Here is a 20,530-nt window from a genome sequence, read left to right as displayed (position 1 = left end):
GCAGTGGGTTAGACATACATAATACATGCTCTTAAGAATGGGAACGTGATCGTTGCATGAAACATTGTAAATGCCATGTAACATTAGGCTTGATTTGACATTTCAGTCGACATGGAAGAGACACAGTTTATGTTGCAATTTCTTCTTTTCTTCTATGGTTCAGTAATCTGTAGAACTGTTCTCTGCATGGAAGGAAAAGTTTCTGAGCGTCCTAACACCACGGCTCTGTCTTTTATTTCCTTCTTCAGGTGACAGTGCGCAGTGGAGCTGAGGACCATGGAGCATCTCAGCGAAACATGCCTGGGGAAGGAGAACTGTGAGATGGTCAACAGTCTGAACGACACCAAGGCTCCTCCAGCCAAACTGGCCCGTCTGGAACAGAACGGAAGTCCTCTGGGCCGGTCCCGTCTCGGCAGCACTGGAGCTAAACTCACCAGCGTGCCCTTCAAACCCCCCGGACATCACCTGAAGGCCTGCCACAAGAGGGGTGAGCTGGCGTTTTCTTACCGCTGGGCCCTGGGACGCGATTCCAGTAGGGGTGCAACGAGACCCTTTCGATACCCTTTTTTAGACGTGATAAAAGGTTAACAAAAAATGTGCTGGTGATTAAAATGCTAAATTATGTTTTACATTGTGGTTGTAAATGAATAGGCTTGGATTTGGTGCTGGAAACCTGATTCACAGGACAATAGAGACAATAGAATAACAATATTCATGATTCTGAAAACAATATTCATCTAAAATAATTCTGTCACTGACTCTAGATGTGTTTAAAATAATGTAGGCCACTTTTTACTGGAAACATCAGACATGTGGCATTACCCACAAATATTCCCCCATTGCATTATTATACATTATATTCAACATTATATATAGTAGTTTAATGTAATACTGACACTAAAACTCTAGTATTTAAATTCCAAATTATTCCAGTAGGGGTGTAACGATACCCTCATGCCACGTATCACGATACTGAACTCACGATTCGATATTATTGCGATACTCCAAGACATATGGTTAAAGGTTAACTAAAAAATGTACTGTTGATTAAAATGCTAAATTTCGTGTTATATTGTGGTTGTAAATGAATAGGCTTGGATTTGGTGCTGGAAACCCAAAGCACAGGACAATGGTGACAAAAGAATAAAAATATTCATGATTCTCAAGCTGAAATACAGAATTGTTTTAGACGAATGTTCGCACTCTTTCACTGACTAGATATATTTAAAATAATATAGGCCACTTTTACTGGAAACATCAGACATTTGGCATTATCAGGACACAAATATTCCCCCATTGCATTATTATACATTATATTCAACATTATATACAGTAGTTTAATGTAATACTGACACTAAAACTCTGAAAACTGTATTATCACTACGATACATAGTTGTATCTTTGTATTGCGATATATAGTGACACGATATATCGTTCCACCCCTAGATTCCAGTGAGAAGCGATTCGTCTGTCCACCCAAACGTGATGTTTAATGCACAGTTATGAGAATAGGTCATTTGGACCAATGATATTTCACGATGGGTGGAGCTCATCGCTCAGAAACCTGCTGTAGTTGTGGCCACTGATGATCAGGACGAAAACCCCTGTGTAGATTGCATATTTTTTTTACGTATCGCCAGCCAGCAACATTTCTGAGGATATGTTTAGCACTAACTGTAAGCATATTTGCATTGATTTTCAGAAAGCAGTCACTGTTTGTTTATGTCAGATTAAATCTTTTTGAATTGAAATTCTTGGTAAATTAAATCCTGATTATTTTTATTTGTTTGGTGATTTTGATGCTTCATTTTGCTATGTGTATATACATGCATGCATATATGTGTATATGTATGGGTGTATGTGTGTGTATGTTATGTATATATATGTATGAAGAGTTCAGATGCAAAAGCCTCTAAGTGCCATCTGAAATTTTCTTCTATGATCATTTTTATAAAGCTTGTATATTTAAGTTAAGTAATTTCACTTAAATGACAATTAATAGGTCATTTGCATTGCTATTTAAGTGACATTATTGAACTTAAATATATGAGCTTGATAAAAATTATCATTCTAGAAGAAAATTTCAGATGGCACTTAGAGGCATTTGCATCTGAACTCTTCATATATATATATATATATACACACACACACACACACACACACACACACATGCAGTGTACAATTAAAGGGGAGATATTGTAGTTATAACACATTTAGTGTTAGTTCATGTTCCTCTGCTGTGTTCTACAGCTCTCTGGACAACCGTTATTATTATTTATGGGAAATAGTGAACTTTTGCTGAGTGCCTGCTGAACTTTGGTAGCTACTGTATTCATTGTTTTAGCTGAATAATATTTACCATGGGCTTTTCTCAGCTCTCTGGGAACAAAGCGTGTATTGATCCCGAAATGAACCGACACAGCAGTCTTTATTGTTAGATCTTTATCTATTAAAAATGGAAAAGCTTCGATTCAGCACATTCCCTGGCATCTGCTTATGATTATACCCCTATTTATTGATTGTTTTCCTGAAAACGGTCGCATTCTTTGGAAACTGCGACCGTGAGGAGCAGAGATATGATTTATTACGATTGCCATGGATGGAAGACGTTGATATCCCCCCCCAGCCTGTGTTAAACCCTGTAAAAATAAAGATCCTGAGTCCAAGAGATCATGAAGTTCCTGAAATTTCATCACCGGAGTGTTGCAGCTGGCTGGTATTATGTGATATTTGCACAGTAAACCCGAACACATGACAGCTTTGGACGGAGATTCTTCGTTGTTTCCCTGATAGCGGCGCGTGTTTACACAGACTCGTAAACCTCAAGGCTGTCCACATTATTCCTACGCCCCATGACGCTTTGCACGAATTATGGGTGTAACTTCCTTTAAGCTGCAAACAATCAGTGAAAGACGAGCTCTATGGACGCAATAATATATATTTTTAAACTGTGTACAATGAGATTACATTATATTACTCACCCTTCAACCATTGAACATTAAAAAGGACATTTAAAAGTGTAAAAGCATCAACAAGGTACTTTCAACAGATCAAATAACCCCAAAAGCGCGAGTCTTTCCACAGCAAAATCGCATGGTTAAATATCACTGTATTATGTAACATAAGTTGCCTTAATACATTTTTTTATTTTATTTACTTCAGCATTGCGTGACACTATTTCAAAGTGATTTCAGTCATTTTGACAGATTATAAATTGCATTTACCTGTGAAAACAAACCTGGAAAGAGACGTGAGGATTTGGGGAGAATAACGAGAGATTCTTCGTGCATTCCAGTGAATTATTAATGGAATTATCGTAAAATTAAATCGGGGAACAGACCACAAATGTGCAGGATATGTTGACATAATATTACAGTGGAATGCAAAAGGAAAAAAGAAAATAATCATGAGGAAAAGACAGCAGTGACTGAAAAAAGCTCTTGCCATAGATATTCTCTGTTATAACGTCACGTTAAAATACCAAGTGTTACGTTATTCTTAAATAAAACCTGAAAGAAAACTCGTTGAGGATCTGCTTTATTTGTAGGGCAACCTTATGATTTGAAATGATTCATTTCAGTGTTTTTGAATGGAAGTTCCCCAAACCGGAAGTGCCTCCCATAATTAAAAACGCAGTGAGCTCGTCAGGAATAAGGTGGATGGGGAGCACTGGGAGCCGGCGCGTACAGTGCATCATGGGAAGGCTTCTGGGATCTGCCTGAAGAAGTATTCTAATGTGATTTGAGCACCTTAACAATAAATAAAGCGCTAAACCCACGATGAGCCCTAACCTTTCAGTGCGCTAACACGTTTAAATAGCAGAGCTGTTTCGTTGACGGCATCTCCTCTCGCTCTGCGTTCTGATCTTATTATGCATGTTACAATGCTGCTTTATTTTAACACCATTACAGCGGATTATAATCAATTGATAATTAGAGGTTAGGCACTATTGCTCATGCTTAGGGTTAGGTTTTTTTTCTCTTTTTTTTTTAAATGCCACCCAGAACTCTCTAGCAACAACTTGGCATCTTCCTTGAGCAAATGCAAACTTTATTTTTAGCTCGTTTATAATTTGCATTTGCATTTTTGGCTGGATGTACAGCACTGCTGGTAATAATGTGTGGCGTTTCGGCAGCTCTCTCCGCGAGGCTGGAGTGTAAAGCGTGCTCTTGTGTGTGTAGGTAACATGCTGCCAGTGTTTTGTGTGGTGGAGCACTACGAGAGCCCCATCGAGTTCGACAGTAAAGAGGAACACGCCGAGTTCGTTCTGGTGAGGAAGGACATGCTCTTCAACCAGCTGATCGAGATGGCCCTGCTCTCCCTGGGCTACTCGCACAGTTCGGCTGCTCAGGCTAAAGGTACGGCATGCTTTCACACTCTTAACACCAATGCATTCACTACACCGATGTCTCCAGAACATGCACGTGATTTTTTCTTCTTCATGCATTTAGATCAGAACCGTGAGTCATCGAACGCCGGGCAGATGCTCGGATATTTTTGGAGGCTAAACAGAGATATTTTTGGAGTGATTTGTTGGCTCCGTTCTGGGTTTTCTCGGGCTGACCTGATGCCGAGGTCAGGGGGGTTGTGGGTAGAGGAACACACAGGTGCACCTCCTGCTCTCTGTAATCACACTTTTCTCAATGGGAACGAGTGTGGAGGTGGGCCTGCGGTTTCTAATTGCTCGCTTTATGGAGTCGGGGGCTATTTTAAGAGCTGGAGCCTTCAGTCTGTAATTTATTGCAGGCTGTCCATCATAATTTCTTTTTTCGTTGGATCTTCTGGATCTTTTTTTTTTATTTTATTTTTTTATTTAGTGCCAGTCAAAAGACAACATGTGGTCGAGAAATGTTTTTTTTAAAGGGTGAAAGCCTTTCTTTAACTCCATACTAAAAAAGTACAATGGTATTATCATAAAAAAATAAAATTTCGAAAGCACTTTTCTAAAACATGGTGAGAGTTTGGCATTATAATATTGCTAAGTTCACAACATGGTGTTCAAAAGAAATTATTTTTTTTATTATTAAATTGATGTGATGCAGTTCTTTTGAACTTTCGGTTTATCGAATAATCCTGGAAAAAAGCTTAAGCAGCATAAATGTTTTCAACACTGATAATAATCATAAATGTTTCTCGAGCATCAAATCATCATATTAGAGTGATTTGTGAAGGATCATGTGACACTGAAGACTGGAGTAATGATGCTGAACATTCAGCTTTGATCACAGGAATAAATTACACTTTACTATATATTCACATAGAAAACAGCTGATTTTAAATTGTAATAATATTTCACAATATTACTGTGTTTTTAATCAAATAAATGCAGCCTTGGTGAGCAGAAGAGACTTCTTCATAAACATTTAAACCGACCCCAAACCTTTGAATGGTATTGTATAAAAAAATAGTATGCAAAGATATACCAGCATTTCTCTCACTTCACCTTCCGTCTTGTCTAGATCTTTTAATTAATGTTGTTGCAGTGTATTATGGGATTGTGTTGTCCACAAAAGATGTGTGCGATGCTTACCGCATAAAGAAGATTGCCTGTGTATTGTCAGCTTACTAGGTTTTGAGGTTAAGACATAATGGTACTATAATGGTAATAACATGGTATTTTTTTTTTAAGTGTGTTATGTTGAATATGGTTATTAAATGACACATCAAAGTACCATAATTGCCACATTATTATTTTTAAAAAACTTAAGAAAGAGGACATACTGTATTATGCTTTTTTGTTAAGTGTGTAATGTTGCTGTTTGAGCATGATAAGAGTTCTTCTCTACATCAGTGTTTCTGAACTCCCTGAAACGCCTCCATTGTAGTCTTGAGTTTCTTCCGGGAACAAACACGTCACAATATTCCTCATTATAATAATTAATACGCAGAATAAAGGGGCGGGGCCTGGTTGAGTTAGTTAGTAGTGTGTTAAACTGGCGGTTATGGTAAGGGGCGGGACATTTCCAAACACACTCGAAGCGCTCGACCAATCACAACACACTGCTCCAGCCGACCAATCAGAGCACAGTGTGCTTTTCAGAAGGCGGGGCTTCATAGAGACAGGAACTAAACAGAGCGTTAGTGACAGACTGGGAAGAGAGGAGCCGCAACAATGGAGAAAATAATCAACAAAGGCCACATTTACACATAGTATTTAGAGAAATGAATATTTCCCCCCCTCCGTTTTCAAAAAAGTTGTCATTTACATCAACCCGCATAAATACGCCCAAACAAACTGTAAACATAGGGCGCTCACTTGACGTTAAGCATTTTCTGGCGCGTAATGTGACGTTTGAGAACCTAAAACCCCGTTTCTCCCAGTTGACACGGCAACACATAACCGCCGTTATCAGAAATCTCCACTTTGCCCGGAGTTTTTAGAAATAATCGTTTTCTGTCATAAAAACGGGGGTTTTCGTGTAAATGAGAGGTCAAACCGCAGGGAAGTATCTGCGTCTTCCCTTCGTGTAAGCGGGGCCTTAAGCATGAAAACCTTTCTAGTAGTGAAAATGCAGTGTTTTATTCCTGTGTGCTGTCGTGCGAGTGTCTGCCTGCGGTAAATGGTGTTTCCTCACCGCAGGGCTGATTCAGGTGGGCAAGTGGAACCCCGTGCCTCTTTCCTACGTGACGGATGCACCCGACGCCACAGTGGCGGACATGTTGCAGGATGTGTACCATGTGGTCACGCTGAAAATCCAGCTACACAGGTCAGTGTTTCCCATCTACTGTACCCACAACACAAACAGGGCTGTTTTTTTTCTATTTCCCACAAGCCACTGCTGTGGGCACACACAGACACACCTCTTCCTCTTTCTGTAGACATCCATGTATATCTGTGTGTCTCCAGAGGCTCTGTGGCTGTCTCGCACTTTAAGGTGTGCCGGATCAGATCGCTCCTTTTCTTTAAGTGTGTGTGTGTGTGTGTGTGTCTATATGCAAACATGGATGTGTTAATTGCACATTACAGCAGTACTACCTCTCATCCAATTACTCCAAAGAACTATGAAACCATCAGTATTGCGCTTTTTAAAAAAAGATTAATCCAAGGGAGCCTTCATTTAAATTCAAGGATGTGTATTTAAAGGTGTCATTTTTACACCACTAGCGTTACCAAATAGCATTGCAAAAATCATTTCTCCTGTCTGACTTTGGTCATCGCTCATGCCACCGGTTAAGTTAAAGTCACCATCTGTCTGTCGGATCATTTGCAAACCCGTCATTGTTTTTGCAGTTCCGTTTGGTGACGCTGGCGGCGCGGAAATGACACTCCTCATCCTTAATTTGCATTGCATGCTGGCGTCGAACATCGGTGTTACGATATTTACTTGGCAGCTTGCCGTTTATTGCGTCCTATTGAACAAGCATTCATTAATGACACCCTGAATGCAGCTGTGTTTTCTCCATTGATTTGGTCGTGCATTTTTAAAAAAAATTATTTAATGCTCGTCTAAATGGATAAAGTGTTTAGATTCTGGTCGTTTTTAATGCATCTAGCATCTAAATCTATCTGGAAACACCTTAAATTGTTTCAGCAAGCACATCAAGGCAGGAAGGTAGAAGTAACGTGAAATAATAGTCGCCGCATGCAGCTGATGTATAATTCATGCATCAATACAGCAGATGTGTTGTATAAAGTAATTAACTAATCAGAACAATCAGGAGAGAGAGAGAGAGAGAAAGAGAGAGAGACTCCAGATGCATCTGCTTCATGCGCCAAATGAAATCTGTCTGTCTTAGAGGGACGCTTGCAGCAGAGAAGCAAAGCCCAGTGCTCACTGTCCTCTCTCTCTCTCTCTCTCTCTCTCTTTTCACTCTTTCCTTCTCTCTTTCTCTTGTTCTATCTCTTCCTGCAGTTGTCCTAAACTGGAAGACCTTCCTCCAGAGCAGTGGACCCACTCTACAGTAAGAAATGCGCTCAAGGAGTTACTCAAAGACATGAACCAGAGCTCTCTGGCAAAAGAATGTCCCTTATCACAGGTGCTGGAGCCTTCCACGTCTAGTTGCCAAGATTGCAAGTGTCCCTTTTACAAATGCCCAGAGTTTGATAGAGTGGAAATGGACAGAATTGCCATAGAAATCCAAATCAATAGCCATTGTCGTGCCTGTAGATTAATGCACTTTATTTTGATGCTGTTGCTAGCCGTTGTGAATGCGAGTATTGTTGGCTAAACAATGGGCGAGTCACAATGATCTTGATAATGCATTACAAGCTGTGAACTGTTATGGGTGAATCTCACGAAAACCTGTCAACGTGTCATTTTTAACCTTAAAAACCAAAGAAAGAATTGAATTGTGCTTATGGAAAATTAAGCCTATTTTCGTTGCATTATTGCGTTATTTTAATGACAATTAAGCAGCTTAAATTCTCATTACTGCAATGCAAAACGTTCAAATAATTTATAAAGCATGGTGGGATTATTTTCGGTCACACTTTCGATTAGGGTCCAATTCTCACTATTAACTAACCATGACTTTCGCCTCAATAAACTCCTAATTAATGCTTATTAATAGTTTGTAAAGTACAGTAGTCAACATTTGAAGTGGATCAGAAAAGTGCATCGAGATTTTCGAGTATTGTTCAAAATGCATGTATAACTTTAATGAAAGGTTTTGATCCACTTTAAATGTTCACTACTGTAATTGTTAAGTTTAGGTATTGGTTAGGATTAAAGGAATAGTTCTCTTAAAAATGAAAATTCTTTCATAATTTACTCACCCTCAAGTTGTTTCAAACCTGTATGAATGTCTTTCTTCTGCCGAACACAAAAGATTATATTTTGAAGAACATCGGTAACCAGACAGTTGTTGGACCCCATTGACTTCCATAGTATTTTTTTTCCTACAACTATTCATCAACTGGCATTAATATGTGCTTTATAAGTACTAATAAACAGACAATATCCTAGTAATATGCATGATAAGCAACTAGTCAATAGTGAGAATTGAACCCTAATCTAAAGCGTTACCTTATTTTCTTACCGTGTTTATGCTGCGTTTTTTATTTTTTTTATTTATTAAATGTACAGTAATGAAAATTCTTTCATTCTTTCAAAGACTTATAATATTATAATGTTGGTATTATTCCTTATATTGATAATGATATTCATTAGATAGTATTATTTTTTGTGGGATGAATTGAGCAACTTTTTAGGAAGACTTTTGATTATTATTATTCCAGACTTTTACAGTAATGAGAATTTATATTTAAAAAAAATGAAGATCCTAAAAATAGGCTTCATTTAAAAAAAAAAAAAATTAAATTAAATTTTGATTGTTGTAATTTTTTGAAAATTACATTTTCAAAGATTTTTGAAAAAAATTCGAAGATTTTTGAAAACTTCCATACTTATAATATTATAATATTGGTATTATTCCTTATATCAATAATGATATTCATTATATAGTATTATTTTTTGTGGGATAAATTGAGCAACTTTTTAGGAAGACTTTTAATTATTATTATTTCAGACTTTTACAGTAATGTGAATTTATATTTTTTTTAAATGAAGATCCTAAAAATAGGCTTCATTTAAAAAAAAAAAAAAAAAAAATTAAATTTAGATTTTTGTAATTTTTTGAAAATTACATTTTCAAAGATTTGTGGGAAAAAAAATTTGAAGAATTTTTTTCGCATTTTTTTTCGAAGATTTTTGAAAACTTCCATACTTATAATATTGTAATATTGGTATTATTCCTTATATCGATAATGATATTATTTATATAGTATTATTTTTTGTGGGATAAATTGAGCAACTTTTTAGGAAGACTTTTAACTATTATTATTCCAGACTTTTACAGTAATGTGAATTTATATTTTAAAAAAATTAAGATCCATTTAAAAAAAAAAAATTTAAATTAAATTGAGATTTTTGTGGATGAAATGTGACCCGGACACATTTCCATGAGATTCACCCTTAAAACTGCTGCTGTTTAAAGAAGCAGAGCTGCTGTTTAAATGCTTTAGGGACGACGGGTGTTTCAGCTCGTGTGTGTTGGCACAGTCGTAGTGCATTTCATCTCAGGGAAGCCCGTTCTCTACCTGCAGGTGTGTGTGTGTGTGTGGTGTAAAGAGTCCCAGGGTGCTGTTCAGGCAGCGCAGGGGCTGGGCCGCTCCACATCTCTCTAATCACTCTGTTTACAGTCCATATGTGAGCTATTCCCACTGAGCAGCGGCCCGGCACTTCCACTGAATTACAGTCCGCTCACATTTTCTGCTTTCTGCTTTTGTTGTTTCCAGGATGCCTCGTCATGTTAGGCGCGTCTTTGGTTGGTAACCTAGTAGAGGTGACCTTTCTTTTAGGCGAACAGGAAGAGTTGGAGAGATCTGGCCAATTTAAGAACGAATGCCAACTTTTATAGGATTAGTGTCTCCTTGATTCTCCAACGGTAATCCCTTGCTCTTGAAAAGGTTAATGAATGGAGAATCAGAAGGAGAAGTACGCCACTGGTTAGCAGAAGGGGACTGTGAATAGTGTTGCATGTTTCGGGTTAGTGTAGTCTAATCGGTGAACTGTATGGAGGACTAGTTGGCTAATCGTTCTTAAAGGAAGCTTTATATAAATATGTTGGTTGGAGGGTCTGTCATACAGCAACCAGACTTGTTTCTTATAGTGCCGTTCATGTGGGATGTTGAGTTTTTAAACTGCCCTTTTCAAAGCTGAAGTACTTTTAATTTGACTTAAATGCGACTCATTGTGCAAGAAGCTGAAACTGAGATGACAATGGAGAAAAAATGATTATGCATGAATGTGTGTGCTTTTCCATGACTTAAATTGTCATGAAATCATTACTGTAAAGCGTCCTTGTGCTATGGAAAGGCGCTTTAGTTTAATTTTATTATAATGATGTTGATATTGATATTAATTAAATTGAAATTAAATTGTAGTATTTTTATTTATATTTATTTGCTTTTTTTTTTTTTTTTTTGCATGAATTTAGCAACTTCTCAGGTCAACACACTAAAAAATAATTTAAATTAAACATTAAATTTTTTTAATAATATTGATGTTGTGAATTTTAATGTTAGTATTATTTTTATGTCAGCAGGGATGAATTTAGAAACTTCTCAAAGTCAACGCGCTAAAACATTTAAATGTAAAAGTTGTGAAAATTTAATTGTATTATAATATTGGTATTATTCCTTATATTGATAATGATATTCATTTTATGGACAAACTCACCAGTTAACCTCACTAATCGACTAGTTAATTGTTGGGTGATTAATTGACCATCCTGACCTGTTCCTAGTTCATCGTGTATTTGGCCTAAAGATGCCCTGGATAAATAACCACAAAAAAACACATGCTTTTGTTTTCAGCTCAATATAATGCGACCGCCGTCAGACCGATTTGTCGCGCAACGCTAAAGAAAGGAGAAAAGTGAATTGCTCGGGCAGGTTTGCCCCCGCTCATCAGCCGTCGTATGTTTCCCGTGATCAAACTTAACCCCTGTGTCCCCTCAGACGACCGGCACAAAAGAGTGTGTGTGTGTGTGTGTGTGGCCCTGAAAGAGCAGCTGTTGAGTTGCATAGCAGCAAATAGCCATCAAATGCCATCTTCACAGGTTTGACACGGGCCCTTTCTCACGGAGTGGACGGAAAAGAAGCTAATAATTAAGATGTTTAAAAGACCTCTCCAACACAAGATGCCACGTAAGGAGGAAGTGCGAACGCTGATTCCCTTCCTCGCATTTCTGTGCGACTCTCCCGTGACGGAAAGTCAAATAGATGTTTTATGTGGATCGCAGCGTGACAGACTTCCTGGGCGCTCAGATAAGGCCTCTCGATGGTTATCTTTTAAACAGGCTCGTCCCATTACCTGTTGATGGCTCCTGGCGCTCGCTGCGCTGAGGTGTTTATCTGCATGGTTTGTGGTGGCGTACGGGGCTCGGGAGATGTGCGGTGTGAGACGAGTGATTAATGAACGCAGATTCTCACAACATCTGTGTCAACTGTACTCAATATGAGCGTGGATCTCAAACAGATCATTGATGACTCATGAAATCGTGTGTGATTCTGTTCCTCCTCTATTGTTAGTTGCTGAGTTTGTCGGTTCGCTGTCTTCCACCATGACTGTTGTTTCAGATCAGCGATTAAAAGAGGGCTGTGACATTTAAAACGCCGGTCGGCCTTCAAATGTCTCCCGTCTGCATGCATATTCCACTCGTACGTTTGGAGAGGGTCTTCTCCTCATCTTGGAGACCGTTATACACTTTTCATTTGTGCAGCAGCATGAGCTTTGGCAGTAAAGGTTAATAGTCCTTCTCATTGTACACAGCGATGTGGTTAACCCTCTTCTGGCTGAAGTCTGCACCTGTTCATGGAGACACGCTGAAGGGCTTTTTATCCTGATCCGTTGGAGAACCTTTTAAAACTCCATATAGTGCCATAGTTCTTTATGCTTTCCTGTAGCTCAAACAGAAGAGCGCTGGGGTCATGGGTTCGATTCCCAGGGAAAGTCGCTTTGGATAAAAGCATCTGCCAAATGCATAAAAATAGACATCATATGGAACTTAGATGTTTTTACAATTAAAAACAAAGTTGAATTTTTTACAATTAAAATTTCCATATTATACCATAAGCAAGCATTTCATATGATGCTGTAGAATAGCACTTTTAAAGTCCTCCTGTGGTGAAACTCAAGTTTTTAATGTTGTTTATGTGTCTATGTGGTGTTTTTAATACGCTTTAAGACAAACCATGTGTAAATTCATAAGTCGACTCCATTGCTGAGTATTTTCCTCCTTAAAACTGCAGTGAACCAAAGACAGTCTCAAAAACACGCTTTGAAATCGCTGGTGTTTCTGACGTCACAAACTACCTTGTAACCAATCAGATCAACGTGTGATCGTCAACCAGTGGATCTCTGAGCCGAGTGAGTGAGTGGAGGCGGGGCTCATTTGCATATTCATAGAACCGCGTATACATAGAGCAAATTTCCATACTATGCCATAAGCAAACATTTGTATGTTCCACATGATGTGATAGTCTGGTTAAATTCTAAAACTCCATGATATCAAATATAACCATTTAAATTTTCCTACGTCATAAAGAACATTTTAAAGTTCCATATGAAGTCATCTGTGAACTTTTTAAAACTCGATCCCCTTGTTTCCCAGACTAAAAGCCGTCTTTCCTGAAAGCATATCTTAAAAAATGTCAGTGCCATTGTTTTGTGTCAAGATGCATCATGTTTTGTTTTTTTTCTAAGTCACATTTATAAAAATAATAATGAACTAAGGCCTAATCCTGACTCAATCTAAACCCTGTCTGTGAAACCAGGCCTATATGAAATCATAGAAGTGCAATTTAAATGTCCATATTATGCCATAAGCAGACGTCAAGTTCCATATGATGATCCATATTAAATTCCTTTTTTGAAAACACTCCATATGATATTCATAGAAAAACAATTAACTTTTATAGCATGCCAAAAGAGTATGTTTTTAAGTTCCATACAATGTCAGAGAGCCTTTTTAAATTCCATATGATGATCTTCACGTATAGTTTGAAACTGCATATTAATTTCTGCATTGAATTTCTATGAACATTTTAAAGTTCTATATGATGTTAAAGGAGAACAGTTGTAAGTTCCTATAATAATGTAAAATAACCTTTAAAGAAGCTTATAGTCACAAAGAAAATGGTTCTTGATGCATAACTGCCACTGAAGAGCCTTCATTTCTGAGAGCATATCCATACGTTTGCTTCAAGATGCATTGGATCATTTGTAAAGGGGATTGCTGAAGTTATCTATAACCGTCCTCTGTTGAAGACCCGAACCCCCTCCTCCAAACCTCCGAGTCCCCAAGTGCTCATGTTATAAAAATGATAAAGCTGCTGTACCTGTAATTTAAAAACAGATGGTTTCATCTTTTGAATATTTATAACAATCAAAACAATTTCTGCGCTATGTTGCCCAGGGCTATTAAGGTGTTAAGTGTTGGGTTTAATGAAAAAGAATCTCAGCTTTTTTTTTTCTCTTTTTTTTTTTTTTTTTCGGAGTGGAATGCATTAAAATAGAAAAAGAAGAAAGCAGGGAAGATGAATAGAAACATGCTGTTAGGGCAGCGAGGAGACGTGAACTCGTTGTGTGGTCTCAACATGCAACTCCGGCTGTGAAAACAGATTGTGAATATGAGTTGCGTTCATATAGGGCAGAAATCCCCAAAGCATCGTGTGCTTTGCTCTCTGCCTCACGGATCCTCCTGTATGCGTCCTCTTTCAGACTCTGTGGCATTTGTTAAAGGGACATGTATTTTTTTTTCGTTTAAATTACTGCAGAAAAAAAAATTGTGCATGAATCGCATTTTTTTACCGTTTCTTGGATCAAGATTTGACACTTTGTACATAATGCACAGAATGACAGGACTTGTTGCTGTACTGTGTGTGAATGTGGATTTTAAACCACATACAATTTTGTCTTGCAGAGTATGATTTCTTCAATTGTTAACAGCACTTACTATGCAAACGTGTCTGCGGCGAAGTGTCAAGAATTCGGACGCTGGTATAAACATTTCAAGAAGACAAAAGACATGATAGGTAAGAGAACGCTTAAAGATTGGTCAAAACCACATCAGGCTGAAAAAAACTATTCAAAGCGGCCTGTCTGTCTGTCTGTCTGTCTGTCTGTCTGTCTGTCTGTCTGTCTGTCTATCTGTCTGTCTCTTTCTGTCTGTCTGTCTGTCTCTTTCTGTCTGTTTGTCTGTCTCTGTCTGTCCATCTATCTATCTATCTATCTATCTATCTATCTATCTATCTATCTATCTATCTATCTATCTATCTGTCTGTCTGTCTGTCTGTCTGTCTGTCTGTCTGTCTGTCTGTCTGTCTGTCTGTCTGTCTGTCTGTTGTGTCAGTCTGTCTCTCTAACTGTCTGTCTGGTTTTAATAAACCTCATTTGCTTATGTTCTATAGATTCAGTTTAAATGCAAATCTAACAAAAAAATGTATGTTTAAGAACAAAATATCTTTCTGTGACTTCAAAATTCAATATTTGCCATGCACACATAATGCAGCACTTAATACATGTGATCTTTATCTCTTCAAGTGTTCAAACACGCACCTGTCAATCAGGTTGTTATACTTCAGCTCTTTACATCTGCCTGTTTTTTCCTGCTCACACACTCACTTTTACCCCACTAACTCACTCTCTCTCTCTCTCTCTCTCTCTCTCTCTCTCTCTCTCTCTCTCTCTCTCTCTCTCTCTCTCTCTCTCTCTCTCTCTCCACACCTGTGTGTGTGTGTGTTCATCCGCGCAGTCGTGCGCCAGCCCTCTCAGCTGGAGGGTTACCTGGGGACGTGTGTCCTCCATGACAGTCCTCGTGCCACCACGTTAGGTAGGTCACGTGACGCACCGCAACTATATCACACATGAGCGCATGTGCTCGAGTCCCGATAGCGGGAACGCTTACTGCGTTAAAGAGCCGCGTGAGCGCGACAATCAGATGACACCGGCTGCCACTGTAAAATGATACGCATTTATACCGTGTACATGTTTTTTTCTTTTGTTGTGGCACTAAATGTCTGCCAAGCCGAATGTATGTGTCTAGCGTTTTTAACAATACACATTGTTTCACAGCAGCTTTACGGAAAATCATGATGTTAATATTTATAATATCTTCATATCTTAGTCACATTTAGCAGATTAGAGCTGGGCGATAATATAGGCACATTTTGCTACGAGACAAGCAATCAAGCAATTGAGATTTCCTATATAGTATATTTCACCCTTCTTGTGTATACTGATAAAATTTTATGTATTTATATATTATAATTCATATTGAGCTGAGTGGTAATATAGTTTACATTTTGCAATGATATAAACAGTCATGCATTTGAGATTTGCTATATTTTTTCACATACGTATACGGATGTATTATATATATATATATATAACTTTTAATGCATTACTGTGCGATAATATAGTTTACATTTGTCAAACAAAATCGCGCAGTTGATATTTGCTATATAGTGTGAGTGTAGGCCTACTGTATGCATCTGTAAAAAACTTATTTTGCATTTGCCAAATGCCTCGAACATTTTGTTTTCGAAAGGTTTATATTTTGGTTTCGTTGTGATACTGCGACGAGAAATGTATCCGTCCACACTGAAAGCAAACGTGCTTCTCGACGCACAGCCAATCAGAGCATACTTGATGTTTCCAATAAAGTTATATAGAGTGGGATTTTGGACCAATGAGATTATGATGGGCGGGGCTTGGAATGCATGATGCTACGGTACATTTGCATATATGCATTTCTTCGATTTAGTTCTTGTCTTGATCTAAATTGAGCTTTTATAGAGTTTACAGCTAAAATGTAATGCAATTTTGCAACATTAATGCTGTTATTTTCCTGTTTATTACCGTGAAGCTGTTTGTATTGTAAAAGGTCGCTACATAAATAAACGTGACTTGCATTGCATTCAAGTTATACATTTATTCAGCTGATGCATTCCCTGGGAATCAGACCCATGACTTACCGTACTCTAATTTAAACTTCAGGAATGCAAAGCTACGGCATAGCTGAACACTGCTAATGATAAAACGCATGTCTTGAACGCACTGCCGACCGTAACCGGGTTGAGCGCGTCCCGCCATGCATCGCTTCACGAGCGGTCAGTGGTCAGCCGGTCCCGCCGGATCTTTGGGAGTGTGTCGAGGCGTCTCTAGCGCAGCAGCGTTCCCATTCAGACTCAGCCGGGCCGTGGGGTTTTCCCTCCCTCCCCTCAGCACACATTCTCTCTCCCATTGTGCTCCTAATCCCAGCCTGCTTTGTGGCGAATTCCACAGGAGGGACTCCGGTGCTCAGTCTGCGTCTGCAAACGGGCCCTGCGAACGCTTTCTCCAAACCTTTTCAATTTGCGTGGAAAAGTGTGTGCCCCCCAGCAGTTTTCAACACCAAAAAACACAACCGAGAGGCATACCGTAACATCACAGCACAGGAATGAGGGGGATTATGGGAGAGCTTTGATTATTACCCCTTTTTTTTTGGTTTTGTTTTGTTTGTTTGCTTTTTTTCCTTCTCACTTTCGGCTGATATTGAAAAGAACAGCCGCGGCTTTGTGCTCGCTGTCAGTTAAGACACATGTTTGCGTCCTTGTGCTTATTGTGCGTATCTCTGGAGAGTTTCCATGCGCTTAATCTGGTTTTTATCTTCCTGTTGAAATATTTATATTTTGGTATGCTTTTTTTGCGCTCCGTAAAATCCGTAAGATTGTGATGGAGGTGTTAGTAGGTGACGGGCGTTGTGCTTCTCATTTTCTTTAAACTAATCTCCATCAGCTGACTACTATATAATATTTATGTAAAGCACTTTGAACTGCACTTTATGCCTGAAATGTGCTATATAAATAAAGTTTATTATTATTACCTGCGTTGCAAAAAGGTATAACACTTCAGTCCTTTGACGGTTTTTAAAAATATTTTCTCACCTTTATGCCGTTTCCAAATCTGTAAGATGTTAATTTGGTCGTGTAAAAAATAAAAGGAGAAATGACTAAATCTACATGCAGCTCGTTAAAGCTCCAAAAAGCTTTAAAAATGGACAAATATGCACACTAAAAGTAGTCAATCTTTCAGAAAAAATGGGGTTTTAATTTTCAGATTTTGCAGCTTGTTGGCTGTCACACAAAACTTGTGATTAAAAGAATCAGACAACATCTGATGGCATGGGCCACATCTAATAGTCTGTTTATAAGGCCGTGCTCTTGGCTTCCAGTGCAACACGCTCCGGTTATATTTAGACTTTCCCAAAATTTCATATTGGCCAGCTTGTGTACCTTGTTTTAGAATTAAGAGCATAAAGGACGATTCAAGTGTACGTCTCTCTGGCTCGGTCCATGTGAAGACACGTCCTGCTTTCTGCTTTCGCACAGCGCCCACACTGGCTTGTTGTTATTGCTCACATGATTTGGCCATGGACATTATAAACTAATTTCTAGTGCTGCCAATTTATGCAGATACAGGTCACACACTGTGGCCCATTATATTAGAGAGGTTGCACTGGGTTACTGTAGTAATGGCAGGCTGGAACGGGTCTGATTAGGATCGTTTAGTTTGAAACTTTTTGCTTTTGTCTAGCTCATTAGAAAAGTGTTTGCTATTTGATATTGATTCATTATGTGTTTGGCATAGAGTAGAGATAGGACAAGTAATCGCTTATTTTGAAAATGTTAGCATGCCCAATTGTCCATTTAGGTGATATGTCCTATTTATTTTTCTATTTTTAAATATTATTTATTTAGTGTGCAGTTAGGGCAAAAGTATAAATACTTTGGTGCCAAGTTGATACAAAAAAAAAACATATTTTTTATGATAATATAATACAATTTTGAATTGAAGTATCAATGTAAACTGTCTTAAGTGAATCTATTACGTGCCGCTGTCTATTTAGCTGTTGATATGAATCAAACGACACCATATTGATAAGAAAAAGAGAAAAGGCACTTACCGCACTCTCCATTAATGACTGTTTACATAGATGATTACTTGAAAAATAATATTTACTTAATGGAAAAATGCTTTCACTACATGCCACTAATTTAATTTGTTCATGTTTATATTAATATGTATTTTTTTTTTAAATGAAGAAGCAAGTTCAGTAGCATGGAAATTTAAAAAATGTCTCTGTTATTAGGATAAATTACTGAAATATTGTTATTGTGCATGCGTGTGTGTGTGTGTGTGTGTGTATGTATATATATATATATATATATATATATATATATATATATATATATACAAACAGTAGTCAACATTTGAAGTGGATCAAAACCTTTCAAAGTTATACATGAATTTTGAATAATACCTGTTCTTGTCTTAGGACAACTTTGAACTTTTTTGATCCACTTCAAATGTTGACGTGTGTGTGTGTAAGCATGCATGTGTGTGTGTATATATGCATGCACACATACACACATCTCGTCAGATAGTTGTCAGTTAAAGCGTTCTAGACCCCGTGCACTGACGTGCTCCCTCTTCTCTGTGTCCGCCTTCAGCTGAGATGGACGGTCTGTCGGATCTCTCTCCCCCTGGAACGAACCACCTGAGCTTCAGTCAGCAGCCCATCCCGGGCAGCACAGCGGAGCAGCCGCCGTCCCCGGTGCCCCTGTCCCACAGCGCTCAGGCCCCCGCTCGGGCCCAGCTCCCCGGCCTGCACCCCGGCCTGGTGTCCACTCCCATCAGCCCTCAGCTGGTCAGTCAGCAGATGGTCATGGCTCAGATCCTCAACCAGCAGTACGCCGTCAACCGTCTCCTGGCCCAGCAGTCCCTGAGTCAGCAGTACCTCAACCACCCGCCCGTCAACCGCGCGCTCAACAAGCCGCTGGACGGCGGCGTGTCCTCCAACTCCGAGGTGTCCGTGGAGATCTACCAGTGGGTGAGAGACGAGCTGAAGAGGGCCGGCATCTCCCAGGCCGTGTTCGCACGCGTCGCCTTCAACAGGACGCAGGTACACCTCCAGATAGGACATCATAAAAGCGATTTTTTAAAAGATAAAAGATAGACGTACTACATGGGTTGAAGATATAAAAAAGATATATAGTTTTCAGTGTTATCCTCTCACATGAGCTCCAAAAAAATACATAGGAGGCATTTTAATGCATCTTCTGATGCAACAATTATATCAGAAGGTTTGCGGCGTCATGCTGCCCTCATAGATGATTTTTGGACAACCCCATAATGCATTGCGACTAGCACAGTTTAACTAAAAATGTCCTGTTTTATCCAGTATGTGGATAAACTAATGACAGAAGTCCTGTCTGGCACCCCAGCATTTACAAAAACCCAAACTAAGATTATGGGAAAATGTTACAGTGTGTGTTATGTATTTTGATGACATTAGAAAAAAAAAGATATTTGGGTATTTTGTCTTTCTGCGATTTTATTGCGATATGACACAAATTCAGGGATTGTCACTGGATCATTTAAATGGCTCAATTTGGAAAGAATTGAGAATTGGAAAGTAATCTTTCTAGAATGCATAGAAAATAAAAAAATTATGTGAAAAAAAAAAACGATATATTTTTTATATAATAGAATTATAAATACAAAAATATATAATAATAAAATAATTATTTTTGTGTGAATATTACTCAAAAAAATATTTAAAAATTGTAATACTAGAGCTACGATAAAATAGAAATGTAGTGTTTAATAAACATTTTTTTTATCTTAATTTCTTGATTTTCAAACATTAAACCATCGAGCGTTTATTTTGGTGGATAAACTGCAGTGAGGCCTTAAAGTTGCTTCTTTGTTGCCAACCGGTTTATAAACGTTTCTCCAATCACATGTGGTGAGCTGGTCTGTGCTGGTGCATTCTGGGCGATATAAGCGACTCAAACTCATGAGCTGCATGTGTGTAAATAAACACAGCGCCGCGCTTCGCTCTGAAACACGCAGCGCATTCATTTATTTCACTGAATCGCAGCCTGTAGGAAGTGATAAGCATATCGGATTTTCAACTTTATTTTGATATTTCAAATATCCGGACATCACTTTTGGTCACTATTGTGTTCCAGATCTGCCTT

The 20,530-nt window shown here is 38.4% G+C and overlaps 1 protein-coding gene across 8 annotated transcripts in view; it reads left to right on the top strand.

Moving 5' to 3' along the window:
- satb1b (SATB homeobox 1b) overlaps positions 1 to 20,530 on the top strand; it is a 65,036-nt gene that overhangs the window by 9,493 nt on the left and 35,013 nt on the right. For 2 of the 8 annotated variants that reach the window (XM_084089628.1, XM_084089629.1), the window contains exons 2-8: positions 249 to 487; positions 4,182 to 4,358; positions 6,581 to 6,707; positions 7,854 to 7,977; positions 14,428 to 14,539; positions 15,259 to 15,336; positions 18,998 to 19,449. In XM_084089628.1, the coding sequence (XP_083945754.1) occupies positions 277 to 487; positions 4,182 to 4,358; positions 6,581 to 6,707; positions 7,854 to 7,977; positions 14,428 to 14,539; positions 15,259 to 15,336; positions 18,998 to 19,449 (1,281 nt within the window). In that variant the 5' untranslated portion in view covers positions 249 to 276. The remainder of the gene's footprint in view (positions 1 to 248; positions 488 to 4,181; positions 4,359 to 6,580; positions 6,708 to 7,853; positions 7,978 to 14,427; positions 14,540 to 15,258; positions 15,337 to 18,997; positions 19,450 to 20,530) is intronic. The other 6 variants (XM_084089630.1, XM_084089631.1, XM_084089632.1 and 3 more) reach the window with 3 other exon arrangements.

Source organism: Abramis brama (genome assembly GCF_963993115.1).
Source record: "Abramis brama genome assembly, chromosome: 17".
Classification (NCBI taxonomy): Eukaryota; Metazoa; Chordata; class Actinopteri; order Cypriniformes; family Leuciscidae; genus Abramis; species Abramis brama.
This window is presented reverse-complemented; position numbering and strand designations above follow the sequence as displayed.